Source organism: Pollicipes pollicipes, unplaced genomic scaffold, assembly GCF_011947565.3.
Source record: "Pollicipes pollicipes isolate AB1234 unplaced genomic scaffold, Ppol_2.1 Scaffold_7261;HRSCAF=8764_pilon_pilon_pilon, whole genome shotgun sequence".
Lineage (NCBI taxonomy): Eukaryota > Metazoa > Arthropoda > Thecostraca > Pollicipedomorpha > Pollicipedidae > Pollicipes > Pollicipes pollicipes.
The window spans coordinates 54,830,712-54,851,165 of NW_023597054.1; the positions used below are offsets into that span (position 1 = coordinate 54,830,712).

The 20,454-nt window shown below is 57.7% G+C and overlaps 1 protein-coding gene across 1 annotated transcript; it reads right to left on the reverse strand.

Moving 5' to 3' along the window:
• Positions 1–1,917: 1,917 nt before the first annotated feature.
• Positions 1,918–18,025, reverse strand: LOC119111631 (lysine-specific demethylase 2B-like; the record flags this gene model as incomplete). Its single annotated transcript, XM_037235439.1, is given in 20 exon segments — positions 1,918–2,076; positions 2,078–2,143; positions 2,145–2,195; positions 2,197–2,430; positions 2,432–2,620; positions 4,026–4,139; positions 4,176–4,271; positions 5,099–5,173; positions 5,881–6,002; positions 6,925–7,093; positions 7,853–8,029; positions 8,630–8,821; positions 9,821–9,936; positions 11,510–11,663; positions 11,953–12,015; positions 12,017–12,154; positions 12,876–13,048; positions 13,664–13,789; positions 14,070–14,211; positions 17,859–18,025. Coding segments are annotated over 20 exon segments (2,628 nt in total), but the record flags the coding sequence as incomplete, so codon positions are not given.
• Between the last annotated feature and the right edge of the window lie 2,429 nt (positions 18,026–20,454).

Here is a 20,454-nt window from a genome sequence, read left to right on the forward strand (position 1 = left end):
CCGGTCTTGTCCCTGTTTGTGAAACGCCTCAGTCCCAGACCTGACCCTGGAGCAAGCGGGTGACGAATCCATCGCTTGTCACGATGGCTAAGCCTCCACCACATCCTTTCAGTTTTGCACAGTAGGCTCGGGGGCTGAACGGAAAAACAGCCGTGGTTGCACGAAACCAGATTTCTCCCCGGCTTGAGCACACTTTCCTCCAAACGTCATGGAGTTGCAATTCCAACTGAACATTAAACCAGCTCTGCTGTAATTCGTCTCCACACTCTGTCTCGTCGGAAGATGTTGTTGGCATCATTATCCTTTTGTTTGGAGCCGATCTTCGAAGCCTGGTTTCGGCTCTCGACGTAGGGTCGGTGTCATGTGAGTTTAGACGCTGTTGGACATACATGGCTTCGGGAGTTACCAGTGAAAGCCGACGCGCGCGACTACTGCAGGCCGCCAAGGAAACCCCGCCCGGTATCCGCAAGACGGGGTGCAGGCTGCACCGCAGCATCCGGCTAGGCGTGTTCAACATAGCTAGTGTTATTTTAGTGGCCACTGTTGGACAATTACGTGGCTCTCATGTTGCATCGAGCATTCACGTTGCAGCAGAGGTCGGCACACGCTTGAAAGTTCTTCCGCACGTAGACGGTTGAAACGCTGGTCACAGTTTTGGTTGCTTTCATTCCGCTGGTTCTTTTCATATTCCGCCAAGACGAAGGATAAGACGTCATGGCAAAATCACGCAACTTTCTAGTCAGCCAATATGCTGTGGTAAACTTGGCCAGATTCAACAGGACATAAATCGTGTAACTAAAGACACGCAGAATGCAGGAGAAACGGAAAATAATCATGTAAAACGGCCCGACGCGGCCGTGGCTAGGTCAGCCAGCTATACTCAGCTGAACATGGCGGTGCGGTCTTCATTGTCTTTGTTCAGCAGAGTCACCATGTCCCGCCATGGCAAGTCGGCGTCAGGTCATCACTTGATCCCAGTCCTCCAGGAAGCTTTTCAAATACGAGCGAAGGAAAGTATATTTCGGCAGCCACGAAAAACATGATTAGAAAAGCACTTGGCTCACATTTAGACATCTTGCGAATGGACAACTCTCAGTGATACAAGTTCAGAATGCACCCTGGACCTGCACTACTTAAAGAATTATTACAGTACATACAGCCTGTCTCGGGTGAAAAAGAATAACACATCTACACTGTTCGCCTATACACCATATCACCGGCCTTCACAACAAGGGGCAATGATGACACCAATTGAGTTCAAGAGGCATACACACTGTTTCTACATACATACAGTCAATACGAGCGGATGCAAAGAAAAACAACGAAAAAAACAGACCATTGTTTTAATACCAGCAAAAACAAAAAGCATAATGTTGCTTTAGCGTCCACGCTATGGTTATATGCGTATGACATGGAGCAAAACCATCGATGCTAGACGATGACAGACATCCAAAAAGTTGCCAGTCACATTATGATCAGACCTGCCTGCAACGTTGTAATTCCGACTCATCTGCCCGCGCCAGCGTTGATACACCACATCGACATCCACATTGAAACGTACACAAGTCAGTACTTGACTGTCGCAGCACGCGCAGCAGCGCAGCGAGGAGCCCGCATGCAGCCCGGTAGCTGCGTGCTCTGGAATGGTGAGCGGCCTCCGCCCCGGCGGCAGCTGCCGCTCACACCCGGCGGCGACGGTGCGAGGCTCGTGGATGGGGCGCACGACCGGGGCGGGCTGGCCGGCCATCCCACCTCGGGCCACACGCGGCGCCCACTCCCCACCGAGATCAGCCGCGGCCCGGCCGGCTGGCCGCGCGGGCACAATCACAGTCAGATGAGCAGCTCAACGTCCGTCTGCTCGCTGAACTGGCGCGCCGCCGCCGGCGAGATGGCCGGTCCGGCGCGCGCGCTCACGTGGCGCAGAGCGGCGCACTGGCGCAGGTGCGCCAGCGCCGCCTCGGTCACGCCGCGGCAGCCGCTGATGTCGAGCCACGCCAGCGTGCGGCGCAGCGGCGCATCGGCGGCGACCAGCGCCGCCAGGCCGGCGCTGCTGAGCCGCGCACAGCCGCTGAGGTCGAAGCCGCGCCAGCCGCGGCAGCTGCTGCGCCAGGCAGCGACAGCCGGCGTCGCTGACGTCCGTGCCAGGCCACGGAGAGGCGGCGCAGAGCGCGTAGCCGGCTGCTGGCGTCGGTAGCAGCCGGGCCGCGCCTCGGCCGGCGGCGCAAGCAGCTCGCGCAGCCGGCTGTCCGTGAGGCCCTCTACGTGCGAGAGGTCGAGCGAGAGCAGCAGGGGACAGCAGGGTGTGCGCAGGCCGGCCACAGCCGCGAACGGCACGCCCTGCAGGCTGAGGTGGCGCAGATGCGCCAGCCGGCTAACCAGCCAGCCGAGCTGCGCGGCGCCCAGCTGCGCCCAGGCCAGGTCCAGCTCGGCCTGGCTGTCGGCGCATCACCGACACGAGCGTGCGCTCCGTCAGGCGCCGGTGGCCGGCCGACAGGCGCGTCCACAGGCGGCGGTCGAGCGCGGCGGCGCTCCAGGCGCGGCAGACCAGCAGGCAGGCGGCCAGGTCGGCCGGCGCCAGCCACCGGAACACGGCCACTAGCAGCTCGCGGTTCTGCAGCGGCTCGGCCGGCGGCGGCGCGGCGACCGGCGCCAGCGGCCGCACCGGGTACAGCGGCCGCCGCAGCTGGCGCCGGCTGCGCGCCTGCACGTACTCGTACAAGGTTGCTGAGTGTCGGTGTGCGCGTGGAGCCCTCCGGCTCCGGGTCGGGCAGCGGCGGCTCCGGCTCGGGTGGCTCCGGCAGCGCGGGCTCCTCACTGGCGACACCAGGCTCCTACAGTAGCGACAGACGGCTGCTGCCACCAACGCCAGCCGAAACTCCAGCATAGGACGGCAACATCGGATGGGCGCGGAGGTCAAAGCACGGCAGCCGACGTGCTCCCGTCACGCATGAGAACACTCGAACGTCGCAGACACAGTCTCGCGCCAGTAGGCAGCTACTCCAGTACAGCACACGCATAATACGAATCCTCTTACAGCGATTATGCAAAGCAACTCACGAAAACCGAGCCCTGGCACCATCAGTAAAACCAACTCATGGGAAACCGTATTCCCAGCACCAGCATAACCAGCTCAAAGATCAAAGCACACGCAGGGCCAGCATTTTCACGACAAATGTAACGGAAGAACGTAGTGAAATACCCTACTCCATTCTGCCGGGGTGGGACTTGGCATGGCGTCTCTGGTGGAGACGCCACGCCGTGGGGTGGAGCTGAACCCCGTCACTTCGGAGCTGGGCTGGACGCCTCTGCGGGCCGCTCTGCGGGCCCCGTCGGCGCAGCGCCGCGCGTCAGGCCGTCGGCGTACCTGAGCGGCGGCGGCGTGGGCCGGCGCCGGCGGCTGCGCGCCCTCGGGGCTCAGCTCCGGCCGCTGCCGGTCGTCGGTCGACTCGAGCGAGAGTGGCGCCGTCAGCGGCTCCACCGGCTCCAGCTTGGGAGGCGCCGGCGAGTCGGCGCCCGAGGCCGGCTCCGTCGTCCCGGCCGCAGCGCAGCCGCCCTGCCCGGCCGGCGCACTGTCAGCCGGTCCGGTCACGGCCCAGCGCCGCCCGGCGGCGAGCGTGTCCATCACACATGACGACCCAGTCCGCACGTGGCTGGACACCAGCGACCTCAGCAGAATACGGAGCCAACGTGTAGGAAAGGTGGGCAAAGCATGCACAGCACTTCGGACGTTTCCTTGTGTTCCCATGTGAATACGATCTGACCGCGGACTCCTGCGGCTCACGGAGAAGCCAATCTATAAAGCCACTCAGTGCACGATCGTGAAACGACAAAAGCGCGTCAGAAGGGGTCTCTCGCATTTTCAAAGCGGCTGTTGCGAGTGTCACATACCACCAGCACATGGACGTGCACACTGCGACAGCGTTTCATCCCGCGACAGTGCGACGAGCCGCCGCCAGTCGGCGCGCACACCCCACCTGCGGCTCGGACGGCGTCGGTTGCGGCGGCTGCTCCAGCTTCGGCTGGACGCCAGGCGGCAGCCAGAGCCGCTCCTGGTCGGGCACGGCCTGCGAGGCCGGCACGCCCACCGGCTCGTCCAGGCGCACCTTCTTGGGACGGCCCGGGGGCCGGCCCGGCTTCCGCTTGGCGCCGGGCGGCATCAGCGCAGGGGGCAGCACCGGCGGCGCCTCCTCCAGACCCAGGTCCACACACTCGGGGCAGCTCCAGCAGTTGGGCAGCCCCGGCAGCACGCGGCCCTCGGTCTCTGTACTCAGCTGGTAACGACAGAGCGCACAGTCAGGCGGGCCACCGAGGACAGAGCGCAGTCAGGCGGGCCACCGAGGACAGAGCGCACAGTCAGGCGGGTCACCGAGAACAGAGCGCACAGTCCGGCGGGCCACCGAGGACAGAGTGCACAGTCAGGCGGGCCACCGAGGACAGAGCGCACAGTCAGGCGGGTCACCGAAAACAGAGTGCACAGTCCGGCGGGCCACCGAGGACAGAGCGCACAGTCAGGCGGGCCACCGAGGACAGAGCGCACAGTCAGGCGGGCCACCGAGGACAGAGCACACAGTCAGGCGCGCCACCGAGGACATAGCGCACAGTCAGGAGGGCCACCGAGGACAGAGAGCACAGTCCGGCGGGCCACCGAGGACAGAGCGCACAGTCAGGCGGGCCACCGAGTACAGAGCGCACAGTCAGGAGGGCCGCCGCAACAGAGCAAGGCTCGCGCCAGGACTACAATTCTTAGAATGCCGCAAACATGCCACGGCGGCAGGACTGACAGGCACAGTACCTATGCGGTTCTACAGCACAGAAAGGCGATCACAGCATAGTAACGTAAAGTTTTATCATGGGACACCCACCACCCTTCCACGCCTGCCCAGTATTCATGTACAGTACAGCGACTAAGACGACACTCGATAAATACAACACATCACATAAATGCAAGGTGCGGAGCACGCGTACTCGAACCCCACCCACACGGCTAATGCCAGCTAGCCGAGTACCCCGGTATCCATGCTGGGCACCGGTACAGCAAGCGGACAGCCTGACGGCGGCGGCTGGGGGTCACAGGCCCCGGCCTGGCACACTGGCTGACCTGGCGCATGGTGCAGGCGATGTGCGCGATACGGAAGCAGCTGCGGCACTCGTACAGGGTGCTCTTCTCAGGCCGCTGCCGCTTGCCGGCGACAGGCGAGAGCGGCCGGCCCCAGCCCGTCAACTCGCAGTAGTGACAGACGGCCGTCACCGGCAGCTGCGGCTGCGGGCGGAGCGGCACGTCAGGAGGGGCGCCATACACAGGGGGAGCACACACCACACCAGCGGGCACCGGGTTCTCGGCGGGCGGCCGCCACCCCGGTCTGTCCCGTACACCGACGGTATACCGTGCAGTGGGCGGGTACTAACGCCCCCGTGCCCCGCGGAGACCGCGCCGCAGTCAACAGACAGCCGCAGCCACGTACAGAAGCGCGCTGACTTGACGGGGAACCGGGCCAGTATCAGCGCCACGTGATGAGTGCATCACCACGTGATTAGAGCGCATCGCACCGCTCCCACCGCGCGGCATGGCCTCACACATCTTGTTCAAAGAAGACGGCACGCACCACGGCCAACCCCCGGGCCCCGGTCACAAGACCGCAGCGACAGGGACAGGCTGCACCGCAGCAGTGGCAGGCCAAAGCCGGCTTACCACGCCACGGGGGAGCGCCCATCGCCATGCAGGCGTACGGTGTCGCGGTCTCGGCGGGAGTCACCCGGCGCAGGTCACAGCGCAGATGGAAACATCCCGCAGGGCCACGTCACTGTCGCAGAGTCGCCACCGACAGCCGGAGGGACAGAGAGAGTACACCGGCTGGCCGTCGCCAGGGACAGGGCGCCTACCTTCTGGCAGACCCGCATCTTGCAGGACTGCTTGATGATGCCCGGACCGCCAAACTTGGGCATGTCCCGGCAGCAGGCGCACTCCCTGCACTCGTCTCGAGTGCAGCCGTCGCACTCCTTGCCTGCAAGCAGCGCCGGACAATGGATCGACCCGGCATAGGGGCCTTGCTCCAACTGGGTCCAGGATCTTACACTGCAAGCGCGGTAAAGCGCGTGCAACATGTGGCCAACAAATCTGAAAACGCCGTTGAAGCCTAGCGGGAGGTAAGATCACTGATCGCAACATAGCCACCAGGTGTGGAGAGGGCCACTTCTTAATCCCACAATCACCCAAACGATCAGGGGTCGCGATAGTGTGATGGCTTAGCTGCGCGTCTGGGAAACCGGAGATGCGGGGTTTGATTCCCTGCGACGGCCGCCCTCACTGCCAGGGTGAGAGGCAGGCGACGCCACATGGCCTCAGTAGCTGAGTCAATCGCAAAGTCTCGATCACACACACACACTCCGCACCCCACACAAAGGGAAATCCACCTTAATCCTAAAATGTCTTGCATGCACGTGTACGACAAAGGGAGATGACCAGATACGGACCATAAATATTCCACAAAACCAAGATCCTCCATTTCGCCGCCGTTTCCGCTTCAAGTGAAACTATGGCGGTCGCGTACCTGCACCGACGCGTCACACAGCCAACGGTTTGAGGGATCACGCAGCATTAGCTTGCCGACTTGGTTTTCAAGCACTGGACATTTGGCGAGTCCGTGCTCATTGCAAACATAATTAAAGTGCTTGTTTCCCTTACTGGTTCATTTCAAACGTTTGCTTCCCCTGCCGATCAAGCCAGATTGTTTGGCTCCAATGTTGGCCCATCTAGCCCATTCACCCCAATGCTGACCAATTTCACGTGCCTGCCTCCAATGTTCGCTTTTACCAGGCCGGCCCCAGTGGTCTCCCACGACACGCACACACACACATACACACGGCTGCGCGGCCCGACACGGAGCGGCGCACGCCGTCGGCCGGCTGGCCGGACCGGCCACTCACAGCGCACGCGCCGCCGACGGTCGCCCTTCTTGCCCTTGAGTACCCTCCTGGCGAGGGGCGTGGCGGCGCCGGGCGTGCGCGGGCCGCGCGGACCCTTGCGCGGCGAGGCGTCCGGGTCCAGCTCCTCCTCGGCCGTCTTGACGTAGCCCTGCAGCATGAGGCGCAGCTCCTGCCGGCGCGGCGCGGCGGCGGCGTCAGCGGCGGTGCGCATGGTCGGCGACACGGGCCGAGACGCGCTCCGGTGCCGGGCCAGCGCCGCGTGAGCGTGTGTTGGCAGCACAACGCAGAGCTAGTGAAACTCAGAGACGGTAGAGTGGTCCACCGCTCGGCCGCTGAGCCGTCTTACTACAGTACAGGGGCAACTACAATACAGTTACTACAGAACGGGAGTACTGGGGGCGCACCGTCTGCATTATGAGAGTGTAGACGGCATTTATTTTTGTGAGCACAGCTTCGATGACCTTGCGCATCGCGGTCACCGGCTGTCCGCTGTCTGGCCGCTATCGGCATCCGTTGTCTGGCCGCATCGTGCCAGTCGCCCCGCTCCTGCCCGACCTGCCCAACAGCAGAGCACTCTCCGCACATGTGCGTTGTCCGTCCGTCGCTCGGTCTGTACCAGTCCGTCCACCGTCAGGTCCGCACCTGTCTGCCCGCCGTCAGGTCCGTACCCGTCCGTCTGCCGCCAGGCCCGTACCCGTCCGTCCGCCGCCAGGTCCGTTCCTGCCCGTCCGCCGCCAGGTTCACACCTGTCCGTCCACCGCCAGACCCGTGGTAGTCTGTCCGCCGCCAGGTCCGTACCCGTCCGTCTGCCGCCAGGTCCGCACCTGTCCGCCCGCCGTCAGGTCCGTACCCGTCCGTCCGCTGCCAGGTCCGTACCTGTCGGTCTGCCGCCAGGTCGGCACCTGTCCGCCCGCCGTCATGTCCGTACCTGTCCGTTGTCAGGCCACTGCAGCGCCGGCTGGCCGGTGACCGCCAGCTTGGGACAGTCGAAGCGGTGCCGCTCCACCAGCAGGCGCACGTCGCCGATCAGCGCGATCGGGTCGCGGATCAGCTCCGGCACGCACTTGCGCGACGCCGGCTGGCCATGCAGGTACAGCACGATCGCCTGCCGGCCGGCCGGCCCGTCAGCGGCTGCCACGACGCCGGCCGGCCCCACCGGCACCCAGTGCTTGACGCTCAGCGTCGGAGGCGTCCCGGGTGGGGTCGCGTGAGCAGTGGCCACACGTTTGGCCGGGGCCGGGCGGTCTCGTGATACCGTGCAGGCGTGTCACTCCCGGAAAGGTGACCGTACATAGGGCGATCAGAAGCGTGTCGTCCGTTTCCAGACCGCGCCACCCGAACACATCGCCGTGGGGAGGCACCATTGGGTGATGGAATATTCAGGGCTGGACAGATCAAACAGGGCGAGGCCGACGCCGGTCCCGTCCCGGCACGGCACAGCGTCGGCCGCGCCAGGCCGGCTACATACATCATCACGAATGGCGTGGGTTACATTTGCATGTGGCGGCAACCGGCACCATTTATCAGCGCGACACCGTCCCGCGCCACGTGCTAATCCGACGCCCGCCATCGCCCAGCAGTCCCAACACACACACACACACACGCCACCAGTCCCGGACTGCGCCAGTCGACCTGACTCGGCCTAGCCCGGTCACCGGTGGGCGCGAGCTGCGGCGACGGGGGCGGCGCAAGCGCGCGCACCCACCTTGAGGCCGTGCAGCTCGAAGGGCGTGAGGTGGACGTGCGGCGCGGCCGGCCGCGGCGGCGGCGGCGCCCGCTCGGACAGCTCGTCCAGGCCCAGCACCAGGTGCGAGCGGCCCAGCAGGCAGTGCACGTACCGCTCCAGCACGTACCACAGCATCTCCGTGAAGAACGGGTAGCGGTACTTCTGCTGCACCTGTGGCGGCGCCGGGCGGCGGGGCAGCGTCAGGCGACAGCGCCGGCGAGGGCGAGGTCCGGCAAACCGATCCGTCGACCAATAGCTCATTCGCGCTAATAGGACGAGCAGCCGACGAGCACACGTTCCATGAGTCAATACGTTGGGCAGTCTCAATGCCCATGCAAACCAGGCTTATCACAATCGCTCGATGAGCACAAATCGGAACACGACGGCACCAGCCGCGGGCGGGCGGTGCTCTCGTCGCAAACGATGTCATCCACTGACGGCAGCGCTGGACGGAACCGGCTATTTTTCTGCGCGCGTGACCGCCCTCGTCCCCTCCCTCGTCCCCTGTGCTGACCAAACTCCGTCAATACGACACTGCGGCGCGGAGCGGACGCGTCTAAACGTAAACATATGAACACGTTCCACCACTTACCGAGGCGGCCGGGCGACGCGGCGGCCCCGGACGCCACACTCACCGGGCGGCGCGGCGGCCCTGGACGGCACACTCACCGCGCGGCGCGGCCCCGGACGCCACACTCACCGGCGGCGCGGCGGCCCCGGACGCCACACTCACCGGGCGGCGCGCGGCCCCGGACGCACACTCACCGGGCGGCGCGGCGGCCCCGGACGGCACACTCACCGGGCGGCGCGGCGGCCCCGGACGCCCACTCACCGGCGGCGCGGCGGCCCCGGACGCCACACTCACCGCGGCGCGGCGGCCCCGGACGCCACACTCACCGGGGCGGCGCGGCGGCCCCGGACGCCACACTCACCGGCGGCGCGGCGGCCCCGGACGGCACACTCACCTGGGCGGCGCGGCGCCCCGGACGCCACACTCACCGGGCGGCGCGGCGGCCCCGGACGGCCACACTCACCGGGCGGCGCGGCGGCCCCGGACGGCACACTCACCGGGCGGCGCGGCGGCCCGGACGGCACACTCACCGGGGCGGCGCGGCGGCCCCGGACGCCACACTCACCGGGCGGCGCGGCGGCCCCGGACGGCACACTCACCCGAGTTGCATCCTCCACTTTGGCGATCTTCAGCTGCTTGTCCACGGCGAAGCTGTGCAGGAAGTTGCCGCCGAACACGAGCGAGTCGGCGGGCGTGTAGACAGCATGGATCCAGCCTGCGACGCGGGGCCACATCAGACCGGCGCGACACGTCTGGCTGGGGCGCGGACACATCAGACCGGTACGGCACGGCTGGCTGGGGCGTGTCGACACATCAGACCGGCACGGCACGCCTGACTGAGGCGCTGTGGACACATCAGACCGGTACGGCACGCCTGGCTGGGGCGCCGTGGACCATCAGACCGGTACGGCACGCCTGACTGGGGCGCGTGGACACATCAGACCGGTACGGCACCGTCCGGCTGGGGCGCGTGGACACATCAGACCGGTACGGCACGCCTGGCTGGGCGCGTGGACAACATCAGACCGGTACGGCACGGCTGACTGGGGCGCGTGGACACATCAGACCGGTACGGCACGTCCGGCTGGGGCGCGTGGACACATCAGACCGGTACGGCACGTCCGGCTGGGGCGCGTGGACACATCAGACCGGTATCGGCACGTCCGGCGGGGCGCGTGGAACATCAGACGGTACGGCACCGTCCGGCTGGGGCGGCGTGGACACATCAGACCGGTACGGCACGCCTGGCTGGGGCGCGTGGACACATCATACCGGTACGGCAACGGCTGGCTGGGGCGCGTGGACACATCAGACCGGTACGGCACGTCCGCTGGGGCGCGTGGACACAAATCAGACCGGTACGGCACCGTCCGGCTGGGGCGCGTGGACACATCAGACCGGTACGGCACGTCCGGCTGGGGCGCGTGGACACATCAGACCGGTACGGCACGGCTGGCTGGGGCGCGTGGACACATCAGACCAGCACGGCACGGCTGGCTGGGGCGCGTGGACACATCAGACTGGTACGGCACGCCTGGCTGGGGCGCATGGACACATCAGACCAGCACGGCACGGCTGGCTGGGGCGCGTCGACACATCAGACCAGCACGGCACGGCTGGCTGGCTGGCGTCCGGCTACACCGACACGCAGACACGCAACGAATGACGAATGTCACCGAGCCACCGCGAGACCCACGGTGTACGTTTGGTGCACGTGGATCCGGTGGTTTGTGTAACGCGTTTTCTTGATGGATCCCGTACTGGATCAGTTATGGCCAAATCGACAGCTGCTTCCTTCAAACAGCGCCGTACTGAAGAGCCTAGCATCCGGATCACAGACCCTGTTTATCCAGGGACTTCGGCAATTATCTTGTTGACGATCACAAACAACAGCCAACAATTCTCAAACTTACGAAATCAATCTCATAGCTATTGCCATCGCTAAGTGACTGGCAGCCACCATCAATACTTAAGTTTAGGATCAATGACAAGGCTATCGCAAACGGCGCCGCCCTGCACCCCGCCATAACCCAGCCGCTCTACACCCGATCGCCAGGGGGAACCGGCTGGGTTTTTTTTTCTCGTTCGACATGCCCATCCCTTGCCCAGTAATTCGCACTCCCCTCACTATTCGCCGAATCGGGCATCTGCTGGTCGTGCCTTCTCCCACCAATCCACCAGAAAACCGTTTCCTGGGACTATACGCCATATCCGGCTGGCGATCTCCAGTAACTCCAGCCGGCCCCACGCCCTCCAGCAACGAGTGGTTGCCGCGAAGCCAAACCCACCGGTGGGGATGAAGAAGGTGTCGCCGGGCTTGAGCTCGATCCTGCCGCACTGCTCCACCGTGTCGCCGAAGAAGACGTCTCCCTGTTTGCCGGACAGCACCCAGTTTTCGTAGAGCTGCACGTTCTGGTCGCTGGGCGGGATCAGCCAGAAGACCTGCCGACAGGAGGACTCGCATCACGCGCCCCGCCGTCGCCCTCCACACCCTCGCGGCTGCGACGGTGAGGCGAGCGTCAGCTGGCGGTAACACGTGACCTAGGAGTCAGCTGAGCGAGGCTGGCGTCAAGCTCCGCCTGAGATGCCACAACTGTAAGCTTGGTGGTACCTGCGCCCCAATGTCAGGACAAACATTCACCATCGGAGATGTTTGTCGATGTGTACAGCGCCATCACGGGACACACCGCGTCAAACATAGCAGCGGCCATCCTGACCACGCATTGTTTACCTTGCCGCCCTTGAGAACATGGTACCAGACCGATGTGCCCCCGAAGTCGATGTGGAAGTCGGTTGTAGCAGCCGTTGACCGACATGAGGCAGTACTTCTGCACCTTGGGGTACATCATGTCGTCCAGCACGTTGGTGGACTCTGTCTGCAGCTCCTTGAGGTGGCGCGGCCAGACGCGGTCCACCCAGTCGATCTGCCGCACCTGGGGGGCGGTCCGGACGCGGCTGGAGCACATCTCGACCAACACGCGGCGCGCACGAGGGCAGAGGACGGGGGGGGGGGGGGGGGAGGGAAGACGAGTGATCGCAGCACGTGGTGACCGTTTACCATGCACACGTGGAAGCAGAACGGGCTTCAAATGTGCATGACAGATGCGTATCAATATCGTGGTGCCAAAATGAAATTTGCTACTCTCAAAGGAACCGCATCACAGCCAGGCAATGGTGCACGTACTCACAAATGAGATACTTCGAGGTGACAAACGATAAATACGGGATGGGAGAAAACGTTGCGTCGAGGAGAGCGTGTTGGAAAACCACGAAGTTTAACACCATTATCTTCTGTTTCCCTGAAGGCGTTGACCGAGCGGCCAGATCGACGACCAACCACTCACTAAACCAAGAATGACTAGACGACTTGCTAAGATGATGACGGATGGCTAGACAACTTCAAGAATTCAGTTATGAGGAAACGGAATCAATGTCTTCCCCTTCACCAGGCAAATACAGGACAGGTAGCAGCGGATACGATACGACACAGCAACGTAACACCGCCTAGCTCCATGTCTCCGGGCTTCTCCCGAAAACCAGAGAATGCCGCTCTCAGCCAGCCAGAAAACCAGAGAATGCGACGTGGCGTCCGCCGTCCGTCCATCCGTCGGTCTGCCCGGCACCCGGCGCCTCTCTGCGCCACCCCAAACCCACCACGGTCGGCGCGTCCACCAGCCTCTCCAGCTTGGTGTGGCTGAACTCCAGACTGATGACGTTCAGCAGCCGGTCTTTGGCGGGGTTCTCGAAGTACTGCTGCCACTCCTTCATCGTCATCTCCATGTTCTTCTGCGTGCGCACGTCCATGACGTCCAGCATCCGCCTGGAGCCTGCCAACCCCGCGGCGAGCCTCAGATGAGCTTTTCGGTCCATACCGGTGGTGCATTTTAACGATGACACGGCGGTCAGGAAACCGATACGCTTAGGTAACAATAGTACGGGCTTAACTTCCTTCCACCTGGCACGAACGTGGAGTGCCAATCCAGGCGGGAATCGCTGCGTTCCGTGAGGTATTCAGGGAATGCGGTATGACACTGCTTGTCGCGAGTGGTGACGCTTGAATTTTGTTTAAGTATTCCGCATGAGCGTGCTGTGCGTCCAGGTAAGCGTCGTTCGGGGTAGCCCAGTCGTTATGCGACAGCTGACGCCTAAGCATTTCATTACGGCACCAGGCCTTCGGACTATGGCGTTCCGTCCTACGATAGACCGTTCTGGTCCGGGATCAGAATGAGACAGTCTAATAATCGACGGCATTACCGGACGGCGTGATTATTGTCTGGTTTGATCCGAGACGCGCAGCACCCGCGGGAGCGATGTTCCCAGGCGACCCTCAGGGTAGGGAGGATGCCGTACTAACCGACAGCCAGGCGACACTCGGGGTAGGCAGGATACCGTACTAACCGACAGCCAGGCGACACTCGGGGTAGGCAGGGTGCCGTACTAACCGACAGCCAGGCGCACGTCGTTTATCGTGAAGCTCGAGGGCGGAACGTTAATGCCGAGATGATCTTTCGAATGGAAGACCAGCGGTGTGGAAAACCCGTTCACCTGGATCCAGGCTAGGTCGAAATCTGTAAAGTGCACAGCCATATCACGTGCCACGACGACAGCGTGATCCATACGGCTACCGTGTACAGCAGCTGGCAGGTCGCGGCTATGACATATGGAACGGTGTCCCCAACTACGAGCTGGCACAAACGTCATGAACTGCGCGCGACTGATAGCAGGTCAGCCACATCAATAACATCGTGAAAAGAGTGATTTATGAGTAGCGGAGAGGAACCGAAACATCAATTGATACAGACGTAGAGCTAAATCAGAGAGGATATAAAAATCAGAGGTTCATAATACCTTTTCCTTCCATTTCCTTTACAAAACATTGTGGAAAATTGTCGCTGGCGATTTTCTGATCAAGATCGAACGATCGTTGTCCTTCCAATTCTTCTTCAGCCAAATTCCAATCATCTGTGTATATTTTCCTGTCCTTTTCACGCTGGAAGATAGAAGATACGTATGATTGATCGAAACGTTTCACTCCGGTCAACACTCAGTGGTGGGTCAGGCAGGCAGTGTTTCATCAAACAGTGAACTATAATCTGACCATAACCTGTCTTAACCATAACATGTCACCTTTAGAATAAAGAAGATAACTTTACACACACATACGCACATTATTGCAAATCAAACGGCCATTGGTTGTATTAACTGCAAAAGAACATCTCGCGGAACACAGTGAAAAAGCCAGCTGGGATTTTCAAGCACACATTGGTGAAGCCCACAGCCTTTTAGACTAGCCTGTGAAGATCCCGTTCGCTAGCCTAACTACATAAGAAGAAAGCCAGCGGCGCAATTTTCAACAGTAAAGCTGGCTCCACATCCATCATTCCCCAACCTTGCATTGTTTAGCCTCGGATGACATCTCTCCGGTGCAGCGCCGCCTCCGACGGTTGAGGTCTCCGCCCACCGCCGCGTCAGAATAAGCCGACCGACGCCCACGCTTAAAGTCGTCCGACGTTTTTAGATTGATGACGCCCATTTACGGGAGTAGCTTTATTTAACGCTGCGACGACTCCCCCCCCCCCCCCCCCCCCTCTGAACGGGGCGAGGGCGAAACGGCTAGGACGGGAACAGAACGCAACGGGTAGTCGGGTCATACCGTGCCCTCAGACCAACGGCAGCTCACAGCGCGCCCTCAGGCCTACGGGTAGGCGGCCTAGTCCGCGTCCTCAGGCCCACGGCAGCTCACACCGCGCCTTCAGGCCTATGGGCAGGCGCCCTACTCCGCGCCCTCAGGCCCACCGCGGCTCCCACCGCACTCTGAGGCCCACGGCGGACGAGGGCCGCGAATCATGGAATGCAACATTTCAGAAACATCCAAACACGGACTAAAGTGCAAGGTTCGTGGCATTCTCTCCCCACGGGGGGGGGGGGGGGGCATGCGGATGTCGTATCTTCGTTGGAACACTGACATCGAGTGCGTTCTGTCCCCACACCCCACCACACACCTACCTTGTTCTCACCTTCAGGTCATCAGTGTGTCCTTTCCCCAGGCCATCAGTGAGCCCCACCCAGGCCTTAGTGAAACCTCTATATGGAGGAGGAAATATAATGAAATTTCAATTGTCCTAAAATGTCACTGATCAATGTGTGGCTTGAGACAAACAACAAAGAACTTTCCACCTGAATGGACAGTGACTGGCTGCTACTTCATGTTTTCCTGTCATCGTGAAATGTACCATGACAACAAGCAACACTGATCAGAGGACATCTGTGTCCAGCCCTATACTGTTTGGGTGCCACCCTGGAGTTCATCTACTCCTCCAAACAGAATGGATCTTACACATTTGGTATGCATCAGATCCCAAATCTGTTATTTACACCTTGCAGTAAATGACCAGAGCTCCTATATTCTAAAGTATAATTTATTCCTTTCCCATCAACATGCACCATTCCAATGACAGATGTAGTCATAGACACCTCAAACTTCATAACATAAACCCAGCTCTAACCTAAAAATAATGTAACAGTAAAACTATGCAATGCTACACTGACAATAATAACTTAACATGGCGGTGGGAAATACATCCCTGAATATCTGGTGGAATGATGAACACGTCAGCCAGGAAACGTGGGTGTTGACATGTATGACGATTTACTTTTTACATTGTTTAGCACATAAGATTCTAGATGTGTATATGCAGCTTTGGTCCTTTTTCAAAAAGACATTGCATAGTTCCAGAAGTCTATGAAACAGACTCTATCATAGTTCTTTAATTGAATGTGTTGGGCACCAAGCAATGCACAAAAACATTTATGGCCCCCTTTAAGGACACACATGGGTTGACACATGATGGGTGGTTTTCTCCTGAAGGGGATGTGCTACATTTATTTGTTCTTCATCTTTCAAAGCTATGATTCCCTGCACTGCATGCTCACACTATGGCTCACACTATGATAGCTGAGTCTTTGGTAGATTTTCTTGCATGACACCAAACTGCAAATTTGGGTTGCAGAACTCTGCAACTGAGGTGATGTTCCCGCCCATCACATGACTCACTGCAAACTGCCAAACACTGCTGATTGCTGTGGTCATGGAATACAAACACACAACTAACATATCATCCACTCAGGGCCTGGATGTTCAAGGTACAGATAGAGGTTCATCAAGAGGACCATGGCAAAATAGTTTTGGTTTTGAGTTTTAGTAATAAAGCCCTTGGTTCCTTGATAGTGTTTGACCCATACTTCTTTGTATATTAATGGTCTGTTATTGCTACAATACGTGATCCCATCCTACTATGCTGAAGAACCAGCAGCTCAAGACCTTTCATGCCTCCATGAATACATGAATTATATTGATTTGATCATATCATTTATATGGAACAATGTCTTCATTTCCCACCAGACTTATACATTTGGTTATGCTTAAGTTCACTTAATTATTCATACTATCTTTACACTTTGCTTCCCTATGTTGCATCATGTAGCACATGTGTGTCACACAGTGCTATGAAGTGTGTCAAAAATGAATTATGATTGCAGATGGTGTGTAGAACATGTGTAACTTACACAAATTCCACCATCATCTGTAAATTCATTAGTTGACACAATCCATTTCTCTTGTTACCATTTCATTTGATGGCTAACTTTCCTGTACTTGTTTTTGAAGAGGTCATATTCATCTTATCATTCAGCATGTTTTTACCAACTATAGGCCAGCCTCATGACCAATCTTGATATTTTGTCAGTGTGGCAGGGGCCAGGGGTGTATCTGTTGGTTGGGCACTAGATGGGTCATGCACAAACAAAATCATTTTACCAGGCATGGAATATTTTCTGTACCCAAAACTGGGCAGGGAAACAGAGAGCAGTGAGTTTGACAAGAAAAACCAGGAAAACCATCATATATCATGGATTTGGCTATTTTTGGAAATGGCCAAATGCAATCCAGCACTGCCAGCAGAAATCTATTTGAATGCATCAAACAACCTGACAATTTTAGTTCCACAACATGAGGTTGCAAGCTGCAACCTGTGGTTTTATCCAATGTCAAATAATATTGTCTTATATTTTGCTCCAGATGCCACCTGGTAGCCAATGCAAACATGCCACAAGAACATAAGGGGCAGACAGAATTCCACCCAAATAACATGGCAAACTGCCACATTTTGGGCAGATTTTAGCCTTCCTCATCCCAAAACAATTTGCATCACATTTTTTGATAGGCTTTTACAAATTGAAAGTTGTGCCCCACCTCTGCCCCCAAAAGATCCCAAAATCAGTAATGGTACGCAGACCTGTATGTGTGCACCACAATATGTAACTAAATAATCAAGCAGCAGATGGCTTCAGCCTGTTATTTATCTCCTCCAAAAATACTGAACATCAGCTAGAGCAAATTCGTCATATCTTTGGGCAGGGGACCGCTGATGAATCATTTGACTACATGCCTGAGGTAGTGTTTGGCACAATTTAACTGGACCAGCAACATTAGAGTGATACCAATTTGCATCCTTGTCATTGCATGATTAAAGGTTCCTTGTAAGGACAGGATTTCCCGAATGCCAACTGATAATTCGAAAATCTCATCCTTATCTTTCCAACTGGAAGTCATCTTTTGATTATCACTCCGTGACCCACCGTTTTGATTCTTCGCGTCTTTCTGGCTTTCTTCGGAGAGTCACCATCTTCATCACCAGATCCTCCCGCCATGCTTTGAGAACAAATTCACTTTCAATCCGACCACTCAACCAGCCACCGACGTTCACCCCACCATATCACCGGACCCACCGCCCTATCCAGCAATACAACACACCAAATCCGGCTAATTGTTATGCGTTCTGTAGTCCCTAACTTGAGGCAAGTGTGACGCACCCAGTTTTGGCGCAAGGGAACTTTATTTGACGCTTAGAGGTATTATGCAACCAAATTATGGTGCAGGGCAAGTGGTGAATATCCTTGTTGTTTTTTTGCTCTTGAGCAAGATTTTCATACTGTGATTGCAGTCACCATCGATGCAGCAATTTCAGATTGGTTTTTCAAATAAAAAACAATCTTTGCGTCGACCAAATGTCTTAAATTCCAATTTGAGCATCAAGGACGCCAATGAATATGGCCGAAATCCGGGGTCAAATCAGGATTTGAGGGCAAGGCCAATTTTACTGGGTCAGCCTCCCAGTCGATTTTAAAAAGGGGCACCCCTGCTGAGCAGTGAAAATGGTCCAACCTACCCACAAAATACGCTAGCAAATAGATTCTCCCAGATTCGGCCCACCTTCTTTGAAAAGTCGGGGGGGGGGGGGCTCGACCGAAAGTTTAGGGGATGGCTGGAGCCCCACCCCCCACAAGGGGTGCAGGGGCGTTGATTTGGCTTTTTCGACGCATCGATTGCTGAGGTCATATTGCTCCTTGGTCTGTCCTCGATCCTCTCTTCCACCCTGCCTTCATCGCCGTGTTCTACTCTTTCCTCCGCCTGTGTTCTGATCTATTCTCTGTCTTATGTCCTGTGCTTTCTTGTCGCGCCCGTCGTGCGCATCGTTCAGTGAGATCCTACGCTTGATATGCTGTGTGTGGTCATGCTGTACGTTAGGATGAACTTTGTCCTTTTGGTATGTTATTGTGGAGGTTGGATGTTACCGGCAGTTATTTTCTCAGGTGCCGAAGCGGTCAATTGTGTGGGCTTAAAGCGCATGCCCATAACCTTTTATTTTGTTTGACTAAATGCGAAAACATCTATTTAGTGCAGGTGTCAGGTGAACTATACTTCCTAACAGGTGGATCAGACAGTGTCCCCCCAGAAAAACAAGCTTTGCAGCGTTTAGGGGGGCTACACTCCGCCTATCACACCATATGAGAGATGTGACTTGTTCCACGACAGCCCCACCCTCAACCACCGCCCACCACGAGGGGACTAGATGTGGCGAGAGGTATGAAATCGGGTAAAATTGCAAGCTACCCCAGAACCAAGACCCCTGAACAGCCGTGAGCAGCAAAATACCTGAAGACCTGGCGGGGGTGTTGGACTATTCGCCGGTTCGAGGACTCCCGTTACACGATCCTACAGGGGCGGATCTAGGATTTCGTCAAAGCGGGGGGGGGGGCACGCAATATTGTGGGGCCCTCTGGAGTTAGGTCCCCCCTCCAAAAAATATCCATGCATTTTGGTCATTACATTTTAAGAGAAGTCGTATGTAACACACATGCATACATTTGTACATGTATATATATATATATATATATATATATATATATACATATATAATTATATAGTTATACATATATATATATATATATATATATATATATATATATATATATATGTATACATAGGCACGTATATGTGCATGTATATATTTACTTATTCATTTATTTCATAAATACAGAAACCCGTCTTACTGTGCACAGCCTTCTAAAGCTGGGTATGCTACGCATGCATGCACATAGAACTCACTTTCTGCGGATCATTTCAAATGCTGTGATTTTGAGGCTAAGTGTTTTGGAACAACAGATAAAATAAACTTGAGTTAGCTGTTTACAACCATGAAAACCAAGGATGAGCTTGATTTCTAGCTTATGTCTTACGGCTAGCCGGCTGAGCGATGTAATCAGCTGATGGCTGATGACTAGTGCATAATTTTTCCTCTGTTATAAGGGAGTACAACATATCGTAGCACTCGAAATATGTTGAGAACGTGATGCACTAGTATAAGGAGTGTCACGTACTCAATAGGTAATGAAAATGACACATACGACGTCAGCGGCATATCAAATTACGTTCGGCAATTGCACGTAAAAATTCATCGGCGCGTATTCGACCGCCACTCTGACGCGAAGGCACCAAGGCCAAAAGGGACGAAACCTGAGCAATCATGGGTGCCGCAGGAGGCCAACAAAGTGGCTCCCGTCAACAAGCAGAGGGTCCGCAGAGCAAGCCAAAAGAACCCAGGACTAACGTGATGGGCCCATGAACGACCGGTAGTGCCCCGGCAGGCTGAAATATAAAGCCCCGGCCAGAGCACAAAACCCTCTGAGCGAAGGGGAATTATCCAAGACCATGAATTAATACCCCTGTGCGACCAAGCGTGCGCGGGTGGGTTAACAATACGAGCCTCGATAGGAGTGAAGAGTCCTCTGTAAATGAGACCAAAGAGAGAGAGAGAGAGCCCTCGATCAAAGCAGATGACCCCTGAGCATCGAGTATCTTCGTGCCTTACCTTATAAAAGCCCTAGCAATAGT